Here is a 25,457-nt window from a genome sequence, read left to right as displayed (position 1 = left end):
TTTCACAAAATGCTCCTTTTCACATTTGTACCTACTAATGCTGTAACTTCATGCTGCAAACAATTTGATACTAGTTGTAGTCTATAGAAGAATGAAATCTTATTCCTTATACCTTTGCTGTTTACGTATGTACCTGATATTTTAGATGTTTGGTCAGTAATTGTTTATTGAATAAGGTGAATGAAGTTATCAGCCCAACCATTAGATGGCAACACAACCATAAGTGTATAGAAGTATAGTCGGGTTAATTGGAATTCCACTTGACCTTGAGTAACAGGAATGGTTCTAAAAAGTTACATGTGTAACTTTTCTTTTGGTAAATAAAATCATTTAAAATGTACCACTACTGCTGAGTATAACTTAATTGTGAATTACTTTCTTAAAACTAAGAATCCTGGAGGAGGAAATGGTAACCAACTCCAGTATTCTTGCCTGGGAAATCCCATGGATAGAGGAGCCTGGCGGGCTACAGTCCATGGGGTTGAAAAGAGTCGGACACGACTGAGTGACTGATACTCTTCTTGGGGGAGAGATGTATAATGGCAATCATTTAACTTGTTCTAGTCTTCCTGTTACTGTTAAGTGCAAGCTGTTCTTCCCATTGCCAGAATGTTCCCAATAAATAAGGAATATTTCAAGCAAAAAAAAAAAAAAAAAAAGCTAACTAAGAATCCTTTTGTAAGATAAATTCTCCCTAAGTATAACAACTCATAATTACAGATTTTCTTTATTGGGTTACACCACTTCTGTTTTTGTCTAAGAAAGTCACTTTTCAGCTGTATCCTGTCAAAAGGACTTTTCAGTGGTCTAAATGCCTTTAGCAAGTTCCATTCTGTAAATCAAAAGCCTGCGTTCTCCCTATAACAAATCATTTGCTTGTATTTTTGCCCTGACTTAATAAATATTTTGCCTGAAAGTCATGGAGACTCTGCAGTCAGACAAACCCAGGTCTCCATTGCTACCTCTCACTAGGTATATCCTTATATTGGTCACTAATCTCAGTTTACTCATCTTCCCCAAAATGGGAACAATAATATCTATAAAGTTGTGCAAAGCATTAAATGAAATAATGTCAATGGACCAATATCTAATACAATCTTTGGCTTAGAGTAGGGATTTGATAACTAGTAACCATTGCTATTTATACCCTACAATGAAAATCTCACCCATGTCATTATTTTGTTTGTTTTATTCTCCTGATTTAATGCCTTCAGCAATTAAATTAAGTTCATAACACCAGGTTTCATAGCGATAGGCCATGCGGATTTGGGCCACATTTGTCCTTCGGATATCATTTCCAGCAGGGCCTTCTTCAAGGTAATTGTTGCCCAGAAACCTTGCTTTCTCCTATAAGAAAAAAGGAAACAGAATGATTGTTGTCGCTTTTTACCCTGATATGGACAATAATTACATCCTCCACAAAGATTCCTTCCTTACATTAGCTACAGGCAAGAGGAAGACAAAAAACCACTAAGAGCTCTCATCCAGTGCCTCAATGTGCATGGTCTGCTGAGAAATAAGTGTATTTTATCTTCCTTGCCCACAGTCCTGGCCAGAGAGAGAGAATAATTCTTTCTAGACCCTGTCCATAGTAACTGCACATGATTCCTGAAATAATTTTTCAACATGTGTTTCTTCAACTAATTTTTCAATATTCAGGTTACCAAATTCCAGACTTAGAAGGATAATCAAAGGCAGGTCTACCTCGTGAGAAATTCCACATTGCAGAACACTGTTTCTTGCCACTTCACACATATCACAGGTACTCAGCTTGAAGACTTGTGCAGCAATGGCATATTCTTCCATTAGGGGCTCCTTGGGTTATTTATTTAAAAGAGGGAAAGAAAAAGGGATGCATTAAAAGAAATAACACACATCCTGCACAAAAGAATAGTAAAATATCATGATTCAACTTTAAAATTCTCGATGGTAAGTAACAGTTCAGCAAAATATACTTGTATTGCTCAAAATTCCATATGTGTACCTTGGTGAAGTGGAATTGCATTGGGTCATCTGTAGACAGTGAGATCATTAGCCCTTTCTGGAGGAAATCTAAAAAAGGATTTCGGGCGTATTCTAGAAATAAGCTGTTGTTACTTAATGGCGACATAGCGATGGGAATCTGGGCTAAGAAAAACAAGTACTGTAACACAGGACTCTGAAAAGGAAAAATGAAAAAAAAAGTTTTTAAATATTGGAAAAGGGATGCAAACTAGAAATGTTAAAACCCATGATCTACTTCAGGTTTTAGCTTTCAACAAAATTATCACCTATTCTTTAAATCCTGTTGTAAAAAAGAATAGTTTTTAAATGTAAATACTATTTAGAATAAATTTATGAGATCAGTTTTCAGAAGCATTGAGTCAAACCAAATTGTTTAATTGTCTAAGTTAATGGTCCATCTTAGGCAAAAGAATTCACCGTGAAACTTTTTTTTTCTCTACAAGAAAGTTCTGACTCTCACAAGAGACATTTTGAAACATGCTACAACATGAAATCTGGCAAAAACCAGTTGAAGGTAGGCCAAGCCGCCTCGCATTTATCCCTTGTCAGAGCTCTCAAATGAAAGTCAGGAGATCTGCATTAACCCCTCCCTGCCACTGACTAGCTAGGTAATCTTGAGCAAATTCCTTTACTTCTCTGGGCCTCTGTAAAATGAAGTGCAGTAAATATTCTCAAAAATATTTTTTGCTCTCCTTTATTTTGATTCCAGTGTTGATAATGACTTGTGACAAAATAATAAGGAGGAAAAAAGCTATCTCTCTTGCTCCCACAAAGAAGTTAAGGTTGAGAAGAAAGTCTCCAACTCACCTTTTTTAAATTCAGGCCATGAGATATGTTATCTGCTGTCATGAATGCTGTCAGGAGATGAGTGAGAGCTCCAGCTTCCCCACAATGAGGTCGGAACAGAAACGTGTTCATGCCTCGTTCCCTAGGGAGATGGAGCTATTATAGGAATCACAGGTGACTGACCAGAACCTGACAACCATTCTGGGCCTAAAGTGATTTACAGAGAATCTGGTAGGAAAAATAAACACTCTGAAAGGGAGTGGGGTATCCAGAGGATTCAGCAAACCAGATAATTCCAGTTCATGCTGTTTAGTCACTTAGTCGTGTCCTACTCTTTGCAACCCCATGGACTGTGGCCCACCAAGCTTCTCTGTCCATGGGGATTTTCCAGGCAAGAATACTGGTGTGGGTTGCCATTTCTTCCTCCATGGACTCTTCCCGACCCAGAAATTGAACCTGCATCTCCTGCATTGACAGGCAGATTCTTTACCACTGAGCCACCTGGGAAGCCCAAAAACTCTTCCTAAAACACAGACTTTTTGGAAAATGAGGCAATATAGGATATGAGGTTATGGAGAAAAGTTAAGATTTGATTACCTGAACAGAAACACCTTCAGTTACCACCCAAAGTTTACCAATATCACCATGTCATTTCTTCTGCTAATCACACTTTAGGGGGAAAAGGTTTCCAGAAAACCCCCTTATAACAGTCCTATATTTCTTCCTTGCTCAGATATACCAAGATAGGCAAAATGTATGCAATTTTATCATAAATTGCACAGTGATAAGTATAGATTTCTAAACTTCCAAAGAAAGGAATTGTGAAAGTTACTGAAGACTCCAAAATGTCCATCCCCCCTCCCCAAATAAATAAGGAAACTGAAGAAAAAGTCAAGGGAAAGAAACTTCTTCTCTGGGCCAACTGGCAACATCTCTCAACCACCGAGGGTGCCAGTGTATGAGGAAAGAAGTGTGTCAGAGAGATTCTCTTTCCAGTTCTCATCTACTTACTTTCTCAGGCTGTTGAGCACCATGATGTTTGCATACATGTAGTAGGTATAGTAAGTGTAAGATGGGTTCTTTTCCATGGTCCACTCCTGGGGCTTAGGGCTCTTGGAGGAGAACATGTGGCCGCTGTGTTTGGACTCATCATCTACACTGTCAAAGCCCGTAATCTGTCAGGAAAAATGAGCAGGCAATGGATTTAGTCTAAATGCAGAGACCCAACCCTCAGATGAACTTTCAGCTCCCAGAGGCAAAGACCAAATGTCAGAGATAAGCATCAAGGATTCATCATGGTTAGGTACACAGGCTGGTTCATGTGCAGCTTTAGGAAGGCCCACGGGGTCATGCTTACGTGCTTGAGGAAGACGCTGAGGTCTGGGTGAGCCTGAGGGTTGATGGTGGCCTCGAACACTGGCATGAAAACATTCTCCAACATCTTTCCAAAGTGTGGAAAGAAGTTCTTAGATCGAAACACATCACTAGAAGCAGAAATGAAGAGAATTTAGGAGGAGAAGATTTTGGGACTGATAGTTCACAGCGAAGCCTAAAGACAAGCAAAGGGCCAAATGCCGTGTTTAAGAAAAGACCTAGTGTTTCCATCCTAGGTCCACCCTGGTACATTCTTCTTGGTTACCCATAAAGAAGGATTCAGTTTGGGTTTGACATTGGTTGTTGTTTAGTCTCTAAGTCATGTCTAACTCTTTTGTGACCCTAAGGACTGTAGCCCACCAGGCTCATCTGTCCATGGGATTTCCCAGGCAAGAATACTAGAGAGGGTTGCCATTTCCTTCTCCAGGGGACCTTAGGTTTGGCATAGGATGTATAAATTTCTTGCTGGACCACATGCACCTATACTATATCTTCTACGAATGCTCTGTGGTAAAAAAAAAAAAAAAAAAGAAAAAAAGTTTAAATCTTCACAACTAAGGCCAGATAGAGAATGAAGAGTATAGGAACTATGTCATGAAAGGGTCAATGATTTTTTTATGTGTGGTATACAAGATGGTGAACATGAAACACATATCAAGAACACCTCTGATATGCTGTAGCCAGAGGCAATCTAACAAACTCTTATACAGCACTTAATATTTGCCACCCACTCTTTTGAGTGGCCAGAAGTATTAGCTAATTTAATCCTCATAACAACACAATAAATTAGGTACCCTTATGAAAGTGAAAGAGGAGAGTGAAAAAGTTAGCTTAAAGCCCAACATTCAGAAAACTAAGATCATGGCATCTGGTCCCAGCACTTCATGGGAAATAGATGGGGAAACAGTGGAAACAGTGTCAGACTTTATTTTGGGGGGCTCCAAAATAACTGCAGATGGTGATTGCAGCCGTTAAATTAAAAGACGCTTACACCTTGGAAGGAAAGTTATGATCAACCTAGATAGCATATTAAAAAGCAGCGACATTACTTTGCCAACAAGGTCTGTCTCGTCAAGGCTATGGTTTTTCCAGTGGTCATGTATGGATGTGAGAGTTGGACTGTGAAGAAAGCTGAGTGCTGAAAAATTGATGCTTTTGAACTGTGGGTGTTGGAGAAGGCTCTTGAAAGTCCCTTGAGCTGCAAGGAGATCCAACCAGTCCATCCTAAAGGAGATCAGTCCTGGGTGTTCATTGGAAGGACTGATGCTGAAGCTGAAACTCCAGTACTTTGGCCACCTCATGTGAAGAGTTGACTCATTTGAAAAGACCCTGATGCTGGGAGGGATTGGGGGCAAGAGGAGAAGGGGACAACAGAGGATGAGATGGCTGGATGGCATCACCGATTCCATGGGCATGAGTTTGAGTAAACTCTGGGAGTTGGTGATGGACAGGGAGGCCTGGTGTGCTGCGATTCATGGGGTTGCAAAGAGTCATACATGACTGAGCGACTGAACTGAACTGAACTGATGACCCCATTTTAAAGATGATGAAACTAAGGCACAGAGAGGTCATGAAACTTGCCAAAGGTCACACAGCTAGTAACTGGTAGAGTCAGGATTCAAGTATAGCAGCCCAGGGCCAGGGTCCATGCTTCTAACCACCACACTTCACTGCCTCTCTGTCATAATGATATTAGACAGGAAGTTTTACTCCATTCAAAAAAGTTACTCTTTTGGGACTTTCCTGGTAGTACAGTGAATGAGAATTCACCTGCCAATGCAGGGGACACAGGTTCAGTCCCTGGTCCAGGAAGATTCCACGTGCCATGGGGCAACTAAGGCCATGTGCCACTACTACTGAGCCCACATGCAGCAACTGCTGAAGACCACAGGTCCTAGAGCCTCTGCTCTGCCACAAGAGAAGCCATTCCAATGAGAAGCCCATGCACTGCAACTAGAGAGTAGCCCTTGCTCTCTGCTACTGGAGAAAACCCACACAGAGCAATAAAGACCCAGAGGAACCAAAAATAAAATAATAAACAATAATTTTTTAAAGTGTTCCTCTTTTTTTTTTTTTTTGGCTAAAGAGAGAGGCTAAAGCTCTTACATCGTCACAGGGCACACAGAACACAGAGGCAGATGGCCAGACAATACACCAATGCTTAAGTTAGATAGAAGATCAGTGATACGAACATCCCTGAAGGCAATGAGTAATTAGCAGGTGATAATACCATTGATAAATAGCCATTGATTATGGAGAACTTGAGCACTTGTAGATGAGATAATCAGCAGACAGTAGTTGAAGTTCTGATATAAGAAAGCTACACCCCAGTACAGATGTGCTTGGGAAAGAAGGAGCTGGACACAGAAAAGAGGACCGAAAGAAAGAAAATGTACAGTAAAATGTACGTAGTTTTTCTCCTAGCTAAGTTTTAATCATTCTTAGTAAGTTATTTTGTGATCTGCATCAAGTTCCCTGTTTAAAAAAACCAACCTGGTTAGAAAACTGAACTGAAATGATCTTCCTACCTGCTGTCTTTGATTAAAAATGCTGAACCTAGAGTGGACAACACCAGGCACCCACCGGGGACCCAGCACCGAGTGCCGTTAACAAAGCTTGTGTCTGTCCAGACATGCTGCCCGTTCTTTGTTCACGTGGAGGAGGCGAGGGCAGGTGGGATGAGGCAGGCTTTAGGGTTTCCAGTGAGCGGTTACGTACTAGATCCTGGGGACCTGGATCATCCATGTCATGTTGGGGCAGTAGACGCGGTTTTGGACAAACCAGGTGGAGAGTTTGCTCCACTCCTCAGGACTGCGGCCATAGATGGACAGGCGGGGCTCGGCGTGCTGGTACTTGGCCTCCACCAAGTCTGCACCGACCTCCTGCAAAGCCAAGAGAGGAGTCCCTCAGGAGTCTATACCTGTGGGGTCTAGGGAGAGGAATTTTCTTAGGACCTAGGGGTCCTAAGAAGAACAGAGGTCATGAGAAAGGAAGGCAGAGGAAAACTATCAAGGTTAAGATTTAAGGAGACCGACAGGTGAGGGGCATCTATTTGGGGTGAAAGACTGATGGGACCTGATGGAGTCCACAGAGAGAAAGCGTCAGACTACAGATGATGCGATCCCAAGGCGCTGCTGCAAATGAATTCAACTTTCATACGACCCTTATCTCCCAAAACACACATCTCCCAACTGCACCTGTCATTCCTGTCTCCTAATGTTCAAGTGTCATGAAGATCAGGGTGGGTTCTGATCCTGACTCTTCCGAACTTACAACTCCACAAGTCTAGAAGAACCAGGTCCTTAATCCCAAATCCACACACTCAGCTTCTCTGTCCTAGGAATCAAGGCCTTCAAAAATCATTACAGTGGATGTTTCACAAGAAATGATTACATTCATTTGTGTAGTGCCTGACCCAAGTGATAGCACTCTCTCTCCTGCCCTCCTCCCTCCTTCCTCTTCTTCCCTGCTTCTGTCCCCCTTCCTTCTTCCTTCCCTCCCTTTCTTCTCCCCCCTCCTCAAGAATCAGGCCAGGTACCATAGATCTGGTTGGTTCCCCCTCACCTTGATGATAGTGGCAAAATATTCCCCATTAATGTAATTGTCTGTCTTCAGGTAGAGGTCCCGTAGCTCACTTGCTCCTACGGGATTGTATTTGTCATTGAACTTATCAAAACGCTGGAAAGTCTGACGTCCCTGCATCAGGAAACAAGAGCACAAGTGTATCCTTATCAGAGCTGCCTGGACACAGAAAGTTAGGGAATGACCGCAAGAAACTGGGGCCTGGTATGAGGGGAAGGGCTTGGGCTCCAAGAATGGAATACAGGATAGCTGACAATGAGGGAACCTTGAAATTGTGCATGGGTTCTTTCTGTCAGCATGGTAAGCCCACATGGTTAAAAGAACTCTGAGAAGGGAGTGTTTGTAGGAGAAATGCTTGTGGGTTCTGAGTATTAGATGAAACTGACATTATCAACTTACAGCATGAACATCCAGAGAATCAACAGTCAGGTCGTAGGGATGCATTTTTAATTTAGCAAAAAGTTCCTTTAGGGTCAGATTTTTCTCCTTGGAGCTATAGACCACTCTGTCAGCATCAATTTGGTAAGATTTCTTAATAAAGCGCAGTAGATGTTTCTGGTTCATACAAGCTGCTGCATGGATATGAGTGTCCACCTGTGTGTACATTCAGGTCAAAAAAAACCAACAATCTTTAATGCTTAGTTATGCTGCTCTGTTAGAGGCTGCAGTGCCCACAAATCCCACTGTGCTAAGAGAAAGGAGTAAATGATAGGGGTGTGACCTGACAGTTGGTATAGGTGGTCAAGCAAGAATGAACACATAGCACCTTTTTGTGCCCTTGTAGGAATGTGAACGTTTAGGCTAGATGAAATAATATTGCCTGCTTCTCTTGCATATCTATAACATCCAATTTCCTACATTTGATCCACACAAAATTCTTGGGGACAATTTTCCACCCCTGAGACACAACTAGAAGTGAAGTAGTTGCCAGAGTTTTCAGCCCCAAGGGGAGAAATGATTGAACTAATGCATCCATGGTACAGTGATGACACTTATGAGTTAGGTATTTTTATAAGAACAATTTTATAAGTGGAAGTTTGATAAATTAAGCAATTCGCCCAAGTGTACATGGATGACAAAGCCACGATTTGGTCCCAAATCTCTGTTCATATATTTCCTACTCCCACATCCTTGCAATCATTTAAATGATCAGAATACATCCTTGAAATGTTTGTAGTTGATTAGTTTTCCACAAGGTTTGGATCATTTGATATTCACAATCCTCCTGTGAACTAGATTGAGCAGATATATTTTCCAATTTTACAAATGAGGGAACCAAAACTCAGAAATATTTAATCACTTCCCCCAATGTTTTACAGTCAGGAAGTAGAAGAAAAAAGACTAGAATGAAGACCTTCTAAATCCTAGAAGATTGGCTTTTGAGGTTTATTTGTTTTTGTTATTTTTGTTGTTGATGATAAGTATAACTTTCATGGCAATAATGTGGCAACACTTTCTATGTGGAAAACAGTAGGAAAGGCATTTGCATTTTTTAGACATCATCTATTTGCTTTCACTAAATTCCACTGAATCTGCAGAAATTTGAAATTAATCAGAAAAACAGTATCTTTCTTATCTTGTTCAAGAAATAATTGTATTAATATTTCTAGGAATGATCTCTGAGCAGCAAACACGTTTACCTTCCTGCAGTTGTAAAAATCCCTGTGAGGGTTGTTCTTCAGCTCCTTCAATTCATCCATCTCATTGAGCATCTGATGGACCTGGAACTTGGAGGAGAGAAACTTCAGGCGCCGATGGGTATAGGTCTTACTGTGAAAAATTAAATCACATAATTGTAAAAAATTTCAGACATTTAAGGAACACTCAATTTCAAAATCATCAGTGGTACCCTTATCACCTTTATCACAAACAATTATGTTTGTTTCCAAATGGAACTGACTTATTCTGCATTAATCTAATTTGAAAAGTGTTGGGCTTCAAGGACTTAATCTTTTCATGAAAGTTGGACATAAATAGTAAGGAGGGAAGATTTGGGTTCAAATCCTGGCTTAGCCACCTGTGTGACTTCGGGCAGATTACTTAACTCATCAAAGTCTCAGCTTATAAATCTGGAGTTATAAAAAATACCCCCCTCATACAATGATTATGAAGAGTGAAAGAAATAATGCACTTGGTGTTTAATGTGTGTTTGAACATAGTAAGCTCTTAATAAATCCTTAGTCTTACTATCAGTAGTAGTAACAGTAGCAGTAGTTCAGGTCTTAACACTTACACAGGTCCTTGGGCAATTAAAGCAAGTAAAAAATTCATATCATCTAAGAATCTGTCCAGATTTGGGTAAGGAAGTGGCTTGGGCTCATCTTTGCTGGCTGCTTCTTCATTAGGATAGACGTAAACGACACCATCCTTCATTTTGAGCTGATAACCCAGATTTTCTGGGAGGTTATCTGTTCGGAAAGGGTCTTCTCCCTTCTTCACAGGAGGGGTAAAGACTTTTTCAATAAAACACACAATAATATATCAGCATATAGAATGAATGACCACATAAAAATAGCCAAAATTAAATACTATAAGATCTCATTTGTTTGGAATTCTATACGTCATTAAGTTGTAATTATCCAAAGCCAAGCTAAGGTTCATTTTTACATTATTTTCCAAATGTGACTAATTTAGTAGTATAAAATAAGCCTATCATTTTATCTAGTGCAAAAATGATTTTCAAGTTCTTTAGAATACTGTTTAATTTGCTATACTACTTACAAATAATTTTAATTATTTAATAAAGTTGTTTATCAAAGTCTTCCTGACAGAGTATTTTATTAACATATGAGATGATTGCATAGAAATAAAAATAGAATTTGGACTTTTCCCTTGTTTAAACGTCTCTATCAGTCTTTATTTAGAACGGCTATTTTTTAATAGACTTGATTGTTTAGAGTGGTTTTAGGTTCACGGCAAAATTGAGCACCATGTGCAGAGTCCTCATGTATCCCTATCCTCACACATGCATAGCCTTTCCCACTATCAACATTTTAAGTCAGAATGGTACATTTGTTAGAAACAACAAACCTACACTGACACATTATTATCATCCAAAGTCCAGAGTGTTAACCTTAGGGATCACTCTTGGTAGTGCATATTCTATGAATTTTAACAAATGAATAATAACATGTATCTGCTCTCATAGTATCATGCAAAATAGTCTCCCTGCCCTAAAATCCTTTGTGCTCCGTTTAGAGTGGTTTTAATACAAACGGAAATATAAAATAAATTCTAAACATAATTCTTGCTGTACTTATATTTCCCACCTTGTAAAGCACATGCAATTTTTGCTAACGGATTTGAGAAGGGATAATGTGGATGAAAGTCCCCTTCTTTCCACTGCTAACAATTTCAACCTAAGAAAGCTGAGGACAAATTCCACATTGTTACAGGCTTTAGAGCACTCCTTTTACTTTCAACAAGTATATGTCCAAGGCATCAGAAAATATGCCATTTGCAAGTGATGACTAAAAGGCCAGAGTAAGAAAAATAATATAGAAAGAAAAAGCTTGCATATTTTCTATACAAAGCTGAGAGATAAGGAACACGAAAGAAATAGTACATTATTGCATCAAATATCAACTTTCAAATACTTAAATATACTAGAGATATAAAATATAATTTAGGAGAAACAAAGGTGAGACAAGCAACCTAAATGTCAATATTATAGAAGATGAACAAACCAACCCAGTTATCAAACCGGACACATGTTTAATATGATTTTAATAATCAAAGGAATTAAAGAGAGGAGGTTCTAGATCTGGAAATCTTTAACAACAGAGTTTGATAGTTAAAAAACCTTAAATATTTGTCTCGTCTGAAATTTCACTTCTAGAAGCCTAATCCTAAAGCTAAAAAGCAACTGCACAAAGATGATTTATTAATGATAAAGATGCTTATCATAACCTTGTTGGAAGTAAATTTTTAAAAGTCGGAAATCTAAGTGCTTAAAAATAGAAGTTGATCACATAAATATGATATAATTATACTATGGAATTTATTAAATTGTGAAATTATTAAAAATTTGATTATGTTTAATTAGGTACTTTATACTGCTGCTGCTAAGTCACTTCAGTCGTGTCCGACTCTGTGCGACCCCATAGACGGCAGCCCACCAGGCTCCCCCGTCCCTGGGATTCTCCAGGCAAGAACACTGGAGTGGGTTGCCATTTCCTTCTCCAATGCATGAAAGTGAAAAGTGAAAGTGAAGTTGCTCAGTCGTGTCCGACTCTTAGCGACCCCATGGACTGCAGCCCACCAGGCTCCTCCATCCATGGGATTTTCCAGGCAAGAGTACTGGAGTGGGGTGCCATTGCCTTCTCTGTACTTTATACTAGACAGGAAGTAAAAAATGAGACATGTAAATAAAATGCTATGGAAAATCAAAACGTGTAGCTTATTGTTATCCAGAGGTCAGAAGAAGGCAGAAAATGATAATGTTTGGGCAGTACCTGGAAGGATGACATTGGATCTGGATATGTGGACACATAGTAAGAAAACGAAGGGAAGGACAGTGGGACACAGGGAACCGCACGGAAACAGTACAGGCGCAGGAATGTGCTGAAGTAAATGGTTTCCACCCAGAGCAAAAAGCTCAAAGGAGGGGCAGAGGAGGTAAGGCTAGAAGTAGATTGAGTGTGCAAGTCCAAAAATAGATAAGTAATAGACAAACAAAAACTAGAGACTTTCCTGGCAGTCCAATTGTTAAGACTCCATGCTTGCAGGGGGCATGGATTTGATTCCTGACTGGGGAACTAAGATCCCACATGCTGTGCAGCATGGCCAAAAAAAATTATCTTTTTAATTAAAAACAAAAACAAAAACAGAAGAAAGAGAGATGGTGGTAGACCTTGAATGCCAATCTAAAGACTGGACTTATTGGGGGAGTCATTAAAGACTTTTGTCAAGAGAAGGATGTTCTCAGATTTGTGTTGTAATAACTGGTACCAAAGTGAGGATGAATTGAGAGAGAACAAGATTAGAATTTAACAGAGTAATTAGGAAGCTACTGCAACAATCCAGACAAAGAGAAATAGGGGCCTAAATTTAGGCTTTGGGAATGGTGAAAAGAGGAGGTTCTGAGAGATATTGTACAGACTGAATCAAATAATTGGGCATTATGGGGCAGAAGAGAGGATGGAGCTGAAGATGACTATGATACTTCAAACTGTTTATACTTATAACCTTAAGTTTATAAACCATGAACTTATGGTTTAGACTTAAAACCATGGGAGCATATTTAATCATTAGTAGTTAAACCTAAGGGCTTTCCTGGTGACTTGGTGGTAAAGAATCTGCTGGCCAATGCAAGAGACTTGGGTTTGATCCCCGATCCAGGAAGATCTCCTGAAGAAGGAAATAGCAACCCACTCCAATATTCTTGCCTGGGAAATCCCATGGACAAAAGAGCCTGGTGGGTTACAGTACATGGGGTTGCAGCGTTGGACATGACTGAGCGACCAAACAATAACAAGTTAAACCTCAAACTATATTCCAGAAATTATATAAGAAAATTACTTACCTGGATAGAAGTTCTCATTTGCTACCCAAGCCTCACCATCAATGTTCCTCAGGTACTTGGAAGGGGTTTTTGGAAATCTCTGAAATGACTTCTGCATATACTTCTCCCGTATACACAATGCCCGATAAAGACCTTTGCAAACCATTTCAAAATCTTCAACTGTAACCTAACAAGAAAATTTCAGAGTAGCACCTATAAAAATTGCAGAAGTGGGTAAAGCTTGTCTTTGGCATCTCCCAGCTCTCCTGCTGAGCTGGCCCTGCTGAACCTCCTCTGCCCACCCGGCTACTTCCCACTTGACTTGGACCCTGGGTCTCCCTCCACAAGCAGGTCCAGAAATTTTTCTAGCTCTTCTATTTCTACCAAGACATATCTGTCCTATGAGTCTTTCCTCGAAGTCACATGTTTGTTTTTGGTTTTTGTTAGATATAAGCGATCATCCAACAAATATGATGAAAAGAACCCATTCTAACATGGAAAATACTTCTTCCCGGTGACAAACAAACATTTTAAGTATGCACTTCTGAAAATAGTACCTCAATTGAAAGACAAAGTTGGTCTAACTTGAGAACTCAAACCACTTGCTGGTCAGTGTGGGAAATACTGGGGGAGGAATAAGGTGTCACACGGATTCCAACCCTGCCACGCACACACTGCCTTCTGTAGCTAGAGACAGACAGAACATCATCCTGTTAGAACTCATTCTTCGGGATGGTTTCAAAGAGAACTTAATCTGGAATTACAAATAGAAAGACTCTAGAGTAAAAATTTCTTAGAACTGCAGCAAATTTCCTAAACTGGTCTATTTCTCTTGCCCCATACCTGACTCCCAGCCAGGCCTGGCATGCCCAAGAAGTTGTAATTTGAAATCATTGCATGCTCATCATCAGAGCCTGACAACTTTCTGGGACCAACCCCAACATAAGCTTGCCCCTGACGGTTTGAGGTCCAGCTATTGATCCTAAACAGTTGAATTCTTTTTAAAGACCTGCTGACCTTAGCCAAGATATTCTGACAGGGGTACTAGGTCTAAGGGGTCTGCTTCCAAGGGCATGCTTGTTTCTTTGCCATCTAACAGGCTACCTATCAGCTCCTTGAGGACAAGAGCTGGATCTTATTCACCCTCACATCCTCAGCACTTAACGAACTGTGCCTGGCACAGAGGAGGTGCTCAGTAAGGACTGATAACATTGAATTGGTTGTTTATCTAGGATGAATGGCCTTGGGAACCCTAATTCCCCCCTTTACCTCTCTGTTCAGTTATGAAGGTGAAGACTGGTTCAGGTACAGACCATGACCAGGTGAAATGCAGCTCAACAGATTAGTCACTTTCAGCCAACAGGTGTAGCCACATACTTGGTTCTTTAAAAACTCTAAGCCAAGGTTTTAGGTGCCTTCCAGCTTTTATAGGAGGACAAGCTACTCCCTGACTTCTGAGAACCTTGTTCTTTTTCTCATCTTCTTTCTTTTCATTCTTGTTTTCATTTCCACCAAGCACATAGGGATCGAGTTTGACTCTTAATATTTGTGGTTTTATGGAACTTTGGACTCTTCTAAACTAGTATTAGTATATGTGCTGCCGAAGCGAGCACGGACTCTTCCAAACTATTATTAAACATTTCATTTCAATTATCTAGCATCTAAAATCTCTGCCACTTATAGAGCACACATGTTACCACACAGAAAACAAATAAAGAAAAACAGTGTCCATTTTATTGCTCTGTCACTTTTTTGGTTTATTTTTAATTGGAGGATAATTGTTTTACAATGTTGTGTTGGTTTCTGCCATACATCAACATGAATCAGCCATAGGTATATATGTATCTCCTTCCTCTTAAAATTCCCTCCCACCCCACCCCACCCCTTTAGGTTGTCACAGATTGCTCTGTCACTTTTAAATATCTTGGGACTAACACTAAGTGGGTCAGTTACATGAGAAGAGGGCTTACGACTGGTCATTAAAACTATATTTGGAGCATGGACTGATGGCTAAACAGAAGTTTCACCAATATGATGCTGATTCTGCAAGCTCGTGTGGCAAAGATTTATTAATTGAACAACTGTTCTGGACAGAACAGGCAGATCAAGTTGTTTGCAACATGAGTTTACTATCTCTGTGGCATACTAGTATCTGTTCCAAATAGTAATCTACTGTGTAAGCATCTGCAATGAAATTGGAGAGGACAGTTGGTCGAAAAACAATAACCCTATGAGAATGTTCTACCTGTCTCTCATCTTCTTTTCTCAGTCTCTCCACGCTTCTTTCCTCTTCTCCCTCTCTTTCTCCTGCTCTGTTTTCTTTGATTGGTTTATGCTACCTGCAGCCGTTCTCTATCCTGCTCTGGGTACATGTTTCTACCAAGAGCCTCCATGCCTTCCTGAGGCTCCCTGTTTTGCTTTATCATACCTCAGTGAAACTAGATCAGTAGCTATTCCTTTTGGTTCTTTTGCCAAAATTTGTCCATTGTTTTCTGTAACACACAGTATGTAGCCACATTCTACTGCATATTCTTATGGGCAAGCAAATGAGATAAAGGAAGAGAAATTATGTGAGATGATCAAAGCAAAATAGAAATATGTCACAGCATGTTGCAAACAACAAGTTCCTACTGTATAGCATAGGGAGCTATATTCAATAACCTGTGATAAACCATAATGGAGAAATATATATATTCATAATATATGAATAACTTTGCTATACAGCAGAAATTAACACAACATTGTAAATCAGCAATACTTCAATAAAATTTTCTGACTTCCCTGATGGCACAGTGGATAAGAATCCGCCTGCCAATGCAGGGGACACAGGTTTGATCCCTGATATGGGAAGATTCTACATGCCACAGAGCATCTAAGCCAAAGAGCTGCAACTACTGAGCCCATGTGCTGTACCTATTGAAGCCCTTGTGCCTAGAGACTGTACTCTGCAACAAGAGAAGCTACAAGGAGAAGCCTGCTCACCGCTACAAAGAGTAGCCCCTGTTTGCTGCAACTAGAGAAAAGCTGTGCAAAGCAATGAAGACCCAGCACATCCAAAAATAAGTAAAATAAAATATTTCTCGAATTCATAGCATATTGTTATTGAAATGAGATAATGAAGGATAGCAAAGGGCAAGTGAGCTTACACTTTCCTCAAAAGGAAGGGGAGGAAGAAAAGAAGCTGAAACAATCAAGCTAAGTATCTCCCAGCAGCTACGTCTGAGAGGTAGGAAGCAACTCACCCCAGAGGCATAATCACCAGTGATCTGCACTCTCTGAAAATCAGGCACGGTCTGGTAGGTGGGAGACGAAGAAATGTACTCATCGATGAGGGACAGTTTGGTGGAAGATGTTTCAGTTTGTGGAACAGACAAACCAATAGTCCTCCGTCCGAAGAAACGCTTTTTTCTGAGTTTGAAATTGAAAAATAAAAAGATTTCACTTTATCTTCATTCGGAGTTTCACTGTGAGAAACTTGATGTTTTATTATTTTGAAACAATTTTATTTTGAGGACAAACAGTGAAAATTCAATGTGGGCTGGGAGTCAGGAACAGAATCTAACCAAATGGTAGGAGGTGTCACCTAAGTGTCCCTCTTTTCCTGTATACCTGTGAATAGTGGGCCTTAGGAAACATACTAGAAGACTCTTAGCACAACACTGTTCTGCATAGTGCAGAACAGCCAGTCTGGGTGTTGCCCACTCCCAGCAGGACAGCCAGTCTAGGAGTTGCATAAGCACAGGCCGTGTCACTTAGTATCCTTGCCATTTTGTGCATGTCCCTTAAATTCTGTGAACCTGTCTATCTAAAAAAAATGGTGTATTAATGTCTACTATACAGGAATTCTGTGAGATTTAATGTATATAAAATGCTTAGCACAGTACCTGGAACTTGTAAGCTGCTTTATCAATTTTCCTTCCTCAAATCAACATGTCTTCATTAACTTTCTACTTTGATTACATCCTGTGTTAGGTCCTACAGGGGATACTGAAGGAGGTGGATTACTGTTTTTTCCTTGAGAGTGACAGTGAAAGTCTCCCAGTCACGTCCAACTCTCTGCAACCCCATGGACTATACAGTCCATGGAATTCTCCAGGTCAGAACACTGGAGTGGGTAGCCTTTCCCTTCTCCAGGGGATCTTCCCAACCTAGGGATCGAACCCAGGTCTCCCGAATTGCAGGTGGATTCTTTCCCAGCTGAGCCACCAGGGAAGCCCGTTCTTTCTTTAAAGACATGAAATCAAGGGAAGGAGAGCAGAACCATTTTTCCCAGTGAAACTGGCCGGAGGAGGGGATGGGGGTGTGAGGGGCGTGCTATGAGGAGGGAGTTCCAAGTAAGCGGTCAGTAATAGGTTTGAAGAATAAACTGTGGCACACAGCAACAGGTAGTGAATACTAGAGTGATTCAAATAAGGGAAAATAGAGTTTGTGGAGAGGGATCTGTTCAGGGAACATAGTAACTATGCATCGCAAGCATAGGATGGGCAGGACATGAGGGCAGAAATAGAGGGCTGTATCCCTGAGGCCTCGAGGAGGTCAGATTGGCCAGAGGGAAGGATTCCTGTCAGAGAGCACAGCAATAAGGTAGACTAAGGACAGAGTCTGAAGATGAGGCTCTTGAGTTCCAGTTTCTACACCAATAGTGTAGAAATTGAAAGAGTGCATAGTAGCCATCACCCACTTTTGTTTTGGAATAATCACAATAATCACATGGTAGATCATTTCCTCTTGTTTGGGTGGATGTGTGTGTGATCAGTCGTGTCCAACTCTTTGTGGCCCCATGGACTGCAGCCTGCCAGGCTCCTCTGTCTATGGAATTTTCCAGGTAAGAATACTGGGGTGGGTTGCCATTTCCTCCTCCAGGGGATCTTCCCAACTCAGGCATCAAACCCACGTCTCTTATGTCTCCTGCATTGGCAGGCAGATTCTTTACCACTGAGCCACCTGGATAGGGCTTGGGTGGATAGGGAGGCTTCAACTAAAGGCAGATGAAGATGAAGGTAGGAAGGCCACTGTTTTCTTCTTTTTTTAGTCTTTGTAACTTTGCCCTAGGGTATAGTGTGTGTGTGTGTGTGTGTGTGTGTGTGTGTGTGTGTGTGTGTGTGTCTGGGGGAGTAGGGGGATTTTCAGTTCTGGCAGAGTTTTTCCTCCAAGTTGAATCATCATTCAGAGTGAACCATTGGTCCTGACACTTCCCCTTACTTGTGTCCCAATGTACAAAGCATTCCCCTTACACCGCTTACCTCCTGTGTTCTGTAAGGGTGGACTGAGCCTCCAGATGAATCATGTGTGCAAACATCTCATGTTGAGAAATTGGACAGATATCATCCACATCAAAGGGGGAAATCTCATGACGGCCTCCCTCATCTTTGACTTCAGAGGCAAACACTTTTTCAGCAAAGCTACGCGTTGCATCATCAATAGCTAGAAGAGGTTTTCATGTGTTAGTCTTTAAGCACTTTCTGAGAGCTCACCTAACGGTTTCTGCTACATGTAAGGCACAGTGCTAAGGACGGCCCTGGATACGTGTGTGCCTTGCTCTCTGACAACTGTGCCAGAAACTTGATGGAGCTTAATGCCTATTTTCTCTTTAGTGGGTTTCTGTGTGGGTAGCTAGGAAACTCACTCTCAGAATCACAAGTCAGATTCCTACAGCACACTTTGAAAGTGAAAGTGTTAGTCGCTTAGTCGTGTCTGACTCTTTGTGACTCCGTGGACTGCACGCTGCCAGGCTCCTCTGTCCATGGGATTTCCCAGGCAAGAGTACTGGAGTGGGTTGCCATTTCCTACTCCAGGGATCTTCCCGACCCAGGGATCGAATCCAGATCTCCTGCACTGCAGGCAGATTCTTTACTGTCTGAGCCACCAGGGAAGCCCCAGCACACTTTTCGGAGGGTCCTAAAGATGTGATTGGGCTCTTATATGATTAGCACCTAAGATCACCTGTTTCTGGTGGGACTAAGTTTGATTTCATAGTAACCTTGCAGCATAGTCCTTCCCATTAGGTTGGTAGAGTTTTTCTGATGGTTTTAAAGCTGTGGAGGGAGATCCTTGGTGGTCCAGTGGCTAAGACTCTGGGCTCACAATGCAGGGGGCACAGGTTTGATCCCTCGTCGAGCAACTAAGATCTGCATGCTTCAGGGCATGGACAAATAAACAAGTAAAATAAAGATGTGGTAGGGTTGTTGATCTTTGGTGTTTTCTTACTAAAGAGAGCCAGTGATATCAGTAGTTTTGAGGAATAAATGTGTACTGTAGAGCCTTTCTTCCTCCTAGGACAGAAATTGTGTTGCTGTCACATAGCACAACCTCCTTATTTTCAAATTCTGACATCTTGGTGATGTTATGGGAGGGAGTCACTAAAATTTACTGCCCAGTGTTAGGAATCCCATTTCTTGTGGACATGTAGCTTCCATAATAAATGATCTTTGGAATGGCAATTTTACTTTTACATGTTGTAATTTTCCCATTCTTACCGTGGGTGGAAGAATGATCTTTAGCTTGACAATGAACAACCCCAAGACTTTCAGGAGAAAAGAGAACCAGTTTTATTGTATAGGGTGGTGATGGCCATCAAGGGTCTGCTTTTCTGTTAAGTTCCATTGTATTTTCCAGATACCCAACTGTTTCCATCTGAGTAGTCATTACCTCTGATATTGGGCTGGCCCAGTAAGATCTCAGGGAAAAATCTGAGTGAACTTTCTAGTCAACCCAATACTTGTAAAAATCTCTTGGCATTTCCAGAAAAGAGCAGGGAGCAAATAATGAGAATGGCATACAGTTAGATATTTGGAGCAACAGTAGCAGACAAAAACATTCTTTATGTAATAACAAAGCAAACTGCAGACATAAAGATAGATCCCCCCCCTCCACTCTTGCCCCATTGACATCTATACAAGCCTCCAAAATGACACATTTTCAATTATAACTTAGGTAAGTGTAATGTATTCAAGTACTGTTCTGTACTTACCAACTCCTACACCTTCTTCTGCTTCAGTTTCCTTATCAATAAAGTCGCTGTACTATTACCTACAAACCTTACAAGGCTCTTGTGACATCAGGTGAGATAATGCATGTGAAAATGCTTTTTTAAAGCATTTTTTAAAGGAAAATAAACCATCAGATTAAACTGAATGATATGATTTGGTAGCATTGATCAGACAAATATTTGGTATTTGGAATTAGCTTTGGGTTATTAAGAAAGTGATAAATGGAATGGCTTAGTATAGGCTGAAGCATACGCTGGAAATGATAGTAATTGACTCATAACTTCACCAACTCTAACAGTCAGGTCAGCCAGTTTTCAAACCTGGCTCGTCACAGCAGAGTAACAGAGAAGCCCACTATGTTGGCTGAACTTCATGCATCTATTTGTCTCATTAAACTCAAGCACTTCCTGAAACTGAAAAGCATAGTTGGATGCTATGCCTAGTGTTTTGGCAAGCACCATGATCCATGAAGGAACAGACAAAACACTAAGTAGATACATTTGATGGCCTGAGAATGCCTCCCCATCCCACAGCCAACTGTTCCCCAGAAATAGTATCATTCCTCCCTCAGCGTCATAGGCAAGCACATGCAACTCAAGGATGAATGACAAGCAGAAGTCAGAAGAGGTTTCAGGCACCATGGAGAGCAAATGGAAATAGGTCGGTTGGCTATGATGATGATGAAGAGGAGGATGAAGATGAGTGTGCAACTGATTTGTCATGATGGGTCAGTGGCAGAGCTGTTGGAGGCCTAATCCTACTTGCTTGAAATTTGGCTCTTCCAAAACAAGCATCCATTATTTGGGACTGCACACATCTATTTGTCCCATGTCTTTAAACACTGTTTTTTACTAAGGTTGTATCTCCCTAAGTCACTATAGACAGTTGAAAAGTAGAAACTCTACTCTCAGGAAGTAGCTTACATTAACACCAAAAATTATACGATTGATATTTCCTTCCACTAAATCAACCAATTGTTTTACCTTCATGTAACACAGCTGAAATCTGATTCCTAATTCAAGAGCTCTGCCTTCCAAAAATACTTCAGGGAGTGGTGGTGATTAGAGAAAGAAAAAATGAAACTGCTATTTCAAAAGGTGAGTAGATAAGATTGGGTGACAACCTAATTTATGGGGTCCCTTGGGTTTGTATAGATAATCGCCGAGTTCTGTTTTGAGCATGTTTGAGATAATGGAATATCTGAGTGGCAATGTCTTGAGGTTAGGACATCCACATTTAGATAAAGAATAGCTAAGAGGATAGAAACAGGAAGAGTGGTGAAACAGAAAAAACCCTGGGCTACAAGTGAGGAAAAGTGTCTGTGACAGCTGTGTGGACTTGGATAAATCATATAATCACTAGGAACCTCAATGTTCATCATCATAAAAGAGGAATGTTAATAATAAAAATGCCAACTTCAGAGGCTTGTTTAATAAAGACTAAACAAGAAACTACATAGTACTCTCCAGAAGTTGGGGGTTATTATTATTAACATGGAAAGTGCAAGACTCTTGAGAAAAGGAATACCATGCTTGCTTTTTCACCCAACAGGTCCAGAAAAACATGCTTATTTCTCAGCAGTGCTTTATTAATATGTAGGAAAGACGGGTCGTAGGCCTCTCATCTGCCACATCACATCTCAGAGGAACTCAGAGGCATCATGAGTACTATTAGTCAGTCAAAGGACAAGTCTGATTTGAGATGGAAGGTAGCATACATAAAAAGTTACAATTTTATTTTAAAAATGGGATTTTATGTTATCTGATAACAAAAATGCACCATGAGAGGGTTTACTAAGGCAGGACTCAATAGATCCCCTTGGCTAATGTCTAAGCGTCGTTTTCAAAAATGTAGTTTTTTGGTGTTTTTTTTTTTTTTTTTTTTTGAGTCAGGATTTCCATGAGTTCATTTGCTATGCTTTGGAAGATCTATGGTCATTAGAAATCTTTGTTGGCTTTCAATGGTATCATTACTAAACACTGCTGAAAAATACCCATATTTCTGAATTAAAGAATAGTATCCTTACAATATGATACTTTGGCAAATGGCAGGAAAAATAGCCCCAAATACTCACGTTTTTCTTCAGCTGTATGAAGTAAAATAGAACAAGATAAAATATGTGAACAACTTTCAGAAATCATGGCTACTAATCAGTGCTTTGGAATAGAAATAGGTAGGTTGGTACAAGGAAGGAAGGGGGGGTGGTGGGATGTGTTATTAGAGCTCATTCTTCCGTTTTTCTACAACTTGCTGCCATTAGAAAACCCTGGGGATGTAGTCATCATATACTTCATTTTCTTTTCCTTTCTAACTTCTCTCTTTAAATTTATGTTTATAATTTTAAAGAAGTACTCTTTGTAAAATGTGATTTTTAAAAACATGATCAAGAGGGATGGAAAACATTATACAATGCAGATAGCAAGTAAATGAAAATAGATAATTTGGTAAACAATTAAGTAACACCTACCAAGCAGCTATTTCTGAGTATCTATCCTACTGAGATAATCCTTAGTGTGGAAAAAACTTAGGTAAAAATATTATTGTCAGAGCATATTTATACTCAAAAAAATCATAAAGAACCTAAGGGATTGGTTGAGAAAATTGGAAATACTATACAACCATTTAAAATGATGTGTAGGAAGAGTTTAGAGTACCATGATAAATGATTAAGTTATCACATGAAGCCAAAAGAAGGACAGGATACAAAGTCACCTGTATAATATAGTCTCAACTGTAAGTGTATTTTTAAATTCTTTACACTTGCAAAGAATATAGTTTGAAAGAAAAACACTAACATGTTAAAAGTGTTATCTTTAGATGATGGGGATTGTGGGTTTTTAACAAATTACTCCTTTTCTAAATTTCCCAATTTCTCTGAGTGTTTATTACTTCTATTTTTCAGTGAAATTTCTTTTATTTCACATGAATTGTGTATTACTTTTATAATGAAAAAGACTTTTATTATTATTTTGAAAATTATTCTGTGTATAAACCTGGATTGTGAACCATCAGAATATACAGATTGGGTTAAAACTGCTGTTATTTTCATGACTTTCAGCTAATACTATTGCTAAAGACATTATTTATGACTCTTCTCAGAAGTGTGGCAGCACAGGTTTTGTTTAGACTAACAGAGTAGATAATGAATATCTTACATAGTTTTCTACCAGGATCATCAAGGATGCTACTACATGATACAGTTTTAGAAGATTACCTCCCTTCTAAAACTAAAAACCAGAAACCCTTTGAAAGCCTTGTCTCGTCTCTTCCTGAAGTGTATTAATTAAAAATACTATGAACCCCAAATAAAGGATTCCCAGACCTGAAATGATAGTTAAAGGAATGATTGCATATCAAAAGAATTGAACTCTCCAAACACTTTTGCACACCTACCTGGAAGTTTCAACAGAGGCATTGTGCTGGGATCCTGTGTTCTAGGGTAGCACAGTAGAAACGAAGGGACACCGCACTGGAGGGATGACTGACTGACACTATGAAACACGCTGACATTCATTTTATTATTTTGCTTTCCCCCTGTAATTTGACCCTTCTCTTCTAAAAGGAGACAGATGAGCTGTAGACCTATTTATAACTTTAGGCATTGACAGTGAATAACAGGTGAAGCCTTCAGGGTTTACCCTGGGATTTTAGACAAGATATCTGTGGTAGGCTAAGAACTGCATTTCAATACTCTCTAAATCTTCCTGCGGATTGGGTTCTCTTGATGCATGGTGTTCTTCTCTGACTGGACCACTGCTGACTATTTTCCACCCTAGTGGAACACAACGAAGTCTTGCAGGCTCTGGAAAGTCAAAGTTCTCAGGATTTCAGTCCTGAGAACAGCCATGGTGAATATGCTGATACATTCATCAAGCTCTCAACACACACACACACACACACACACACACACACACACACACAAACACTTTCATAAGATATATCCCTGACTTAGCAGAAATTCACCTGACAGAATTTACTTAATAAGTTAAGTGGTAAATTTACGTCAGATCTTTAAAAAAAATTATTTGCTTATTTTTGGTTGCACTGGGTCTTCCCTGCTGTGCCCAGACTTTCTTCAGTTGCTGCGGGCAGGGCCTACTCTTCATTGCAGCGTACAGATTTCTCATTGTGCTGGCTTCTCTTGTTGCGGAGCACCAGCTCTGGGTGCACAGGCTTCAGTAGCTGCAGCTCGTGGGCCCTAGAGCTCAGGCTCAGTAGTTGTGGAGCACAGGCTTTAGTTGCTCCACAGCATGTGGGACCTTCCCAGATCAGGGATTGAACCTGTGAAATCAACCCAGAATACTCACTGGAAGGAATGATGCTGAAGCTCTAACAATTTGGCCACCTGGTGCAAAGAGCTGACTCATTGGAAAAGATCCTGATGCTGGGAAAGATTGAAGACAGCAGGAGAAGAAGAGGACAACAAGGATGGCATCACTGACTCAATGGACATGAGTTTGAACAAATTCCGGGAGATGGTAAAGGACAGGGAAGCCTGGCGTGCTGCAGTCCATGAGGTCACAAAGTGTCAGATATGACTCAGCGACTCCAGCCCCTGTGTGTTGGCTGGTGGATTCTTATCCACTTTACCACCAGCGAAGTCCTACTTCAAATCTTACAGAAACACAACTGCAGCCTAGAGTGCTTAGGTACCTTTACTCAATATATTGTTACAAAGAGAATATCTTTCTTATGTATAACACATTATAGTATGCAAAGCATTTATCAAATATTATTTATTTGATCCTTCTTAAAATCCTGTAAGGCAAGGAGTACCTTACCTTTATTTTGCAAATGAGAAATTTAGCCTCTGAGGAGAGATGTATCTTGCCCAAAGCATTCCAATTGTTAATGCAAAGCTAAGGCTCTCTGTATCAAAATCTCATGCTCCTTTCACAATAACACAAAGTCCGGGTTACACCTAAATACAGAAAGACCTCATTTTATAGTGCTTTGCTTTACAAATTGAAGTTCTGTGGCAATTCTGCATGGAGCATGTCTACTGGCACCATTTTTCCAATAGCATTTGCTCACTTTATGTCGCTGTATCATAGCTTGGTTATGGTAATATTTCAAATTTTCTTATTATTTGCTATAGTGTTTGGTGATCATTGATTTATGATGTTACCATTGTAATTGTTTTGGGGCACCATTAACCCACGCTCATATAAAATATGAACTTAATCGATAAATCTTGTATGTGTTCTGATTGCTCCACT

At 40.2% G+C, this 25,457-nt stretch overlaps 1 protein-coding gene across 3 annotated transcripts; it reads right to left on the bottom strand.

The window, feature by feature from the left end:
• Positions 1-1,171: 1,171 nt before the first annotated feature.
• Positions 1,172-23,712, bottom strand: AMPD1 (adenosine monophosphate deaminase 1). 3 transcript variants are annotated; one of them, XM_065906516.1, is made up of 16 exons: positions 23,632-23,668; positions 22,313-22,324; positions 18,493-18,673; positions 16,492-16,657; positions 13,271-13,436; positions 9,980-10,199; positions 9,387-9,516; positions 8,146-8,340; positions 7,729-7,860; positions 6,883-7,046; positions 4,148-4,274; positions 3,802-3,965; positions 2,812-2,932; positions 1,985-2,158; positions 1,705-1,815; positions 1,172-1,347 (listed from the first exon to the last, which is right to left on the bottom strand). In XM_065906516.1, exons 1-16 carry the CDS (start codon positions 23,651-23,653, stop codon positions 1,189-1,191), a joined length of 2,244 nt encoding a protein of 747 aa, XP_065762588.1. In that variant the 5' UTR covers positions 23,654-23,668; the 3' UTR covers positions 1,172-1,188. The 3 variants fall into 3 exon arrangements, with proteins under 3 accessions (XP_065762588.1, XP_065762596.1, XP_065762604.1); XM_065906524.1 differs by lacking the exon at positions 22,313-22,324 and having other exon boundaries at positions 23,632-23,712; XM_065906532.1 differs by lacking the exons at positions 22,313-22,324; positions 23,632-23,668 and adding an exon at positions 19,230-19,961.
• Positions 23,713-25,457: the final 1,745 nt, after the last annotated feature.

Source organism: Muntiacus reevesi, chromosome 1, assembly GCF_963930625.1.
Source record: "Muntiacus reevesi chromosome 1, mMunRee1.1, whole genome shotgun sequence".
NCBI lineage: Eukaryota > Metazoa > Chordata > Mammalia > Artiodactyla > Cervidae > Muntiacus > Muntiacus reevesi.
The sequence above is the reverse complement of the archived record's forward strand: the minus strand, read 5'-3'. Positions and strand labels throughout refer to the sequence as shown.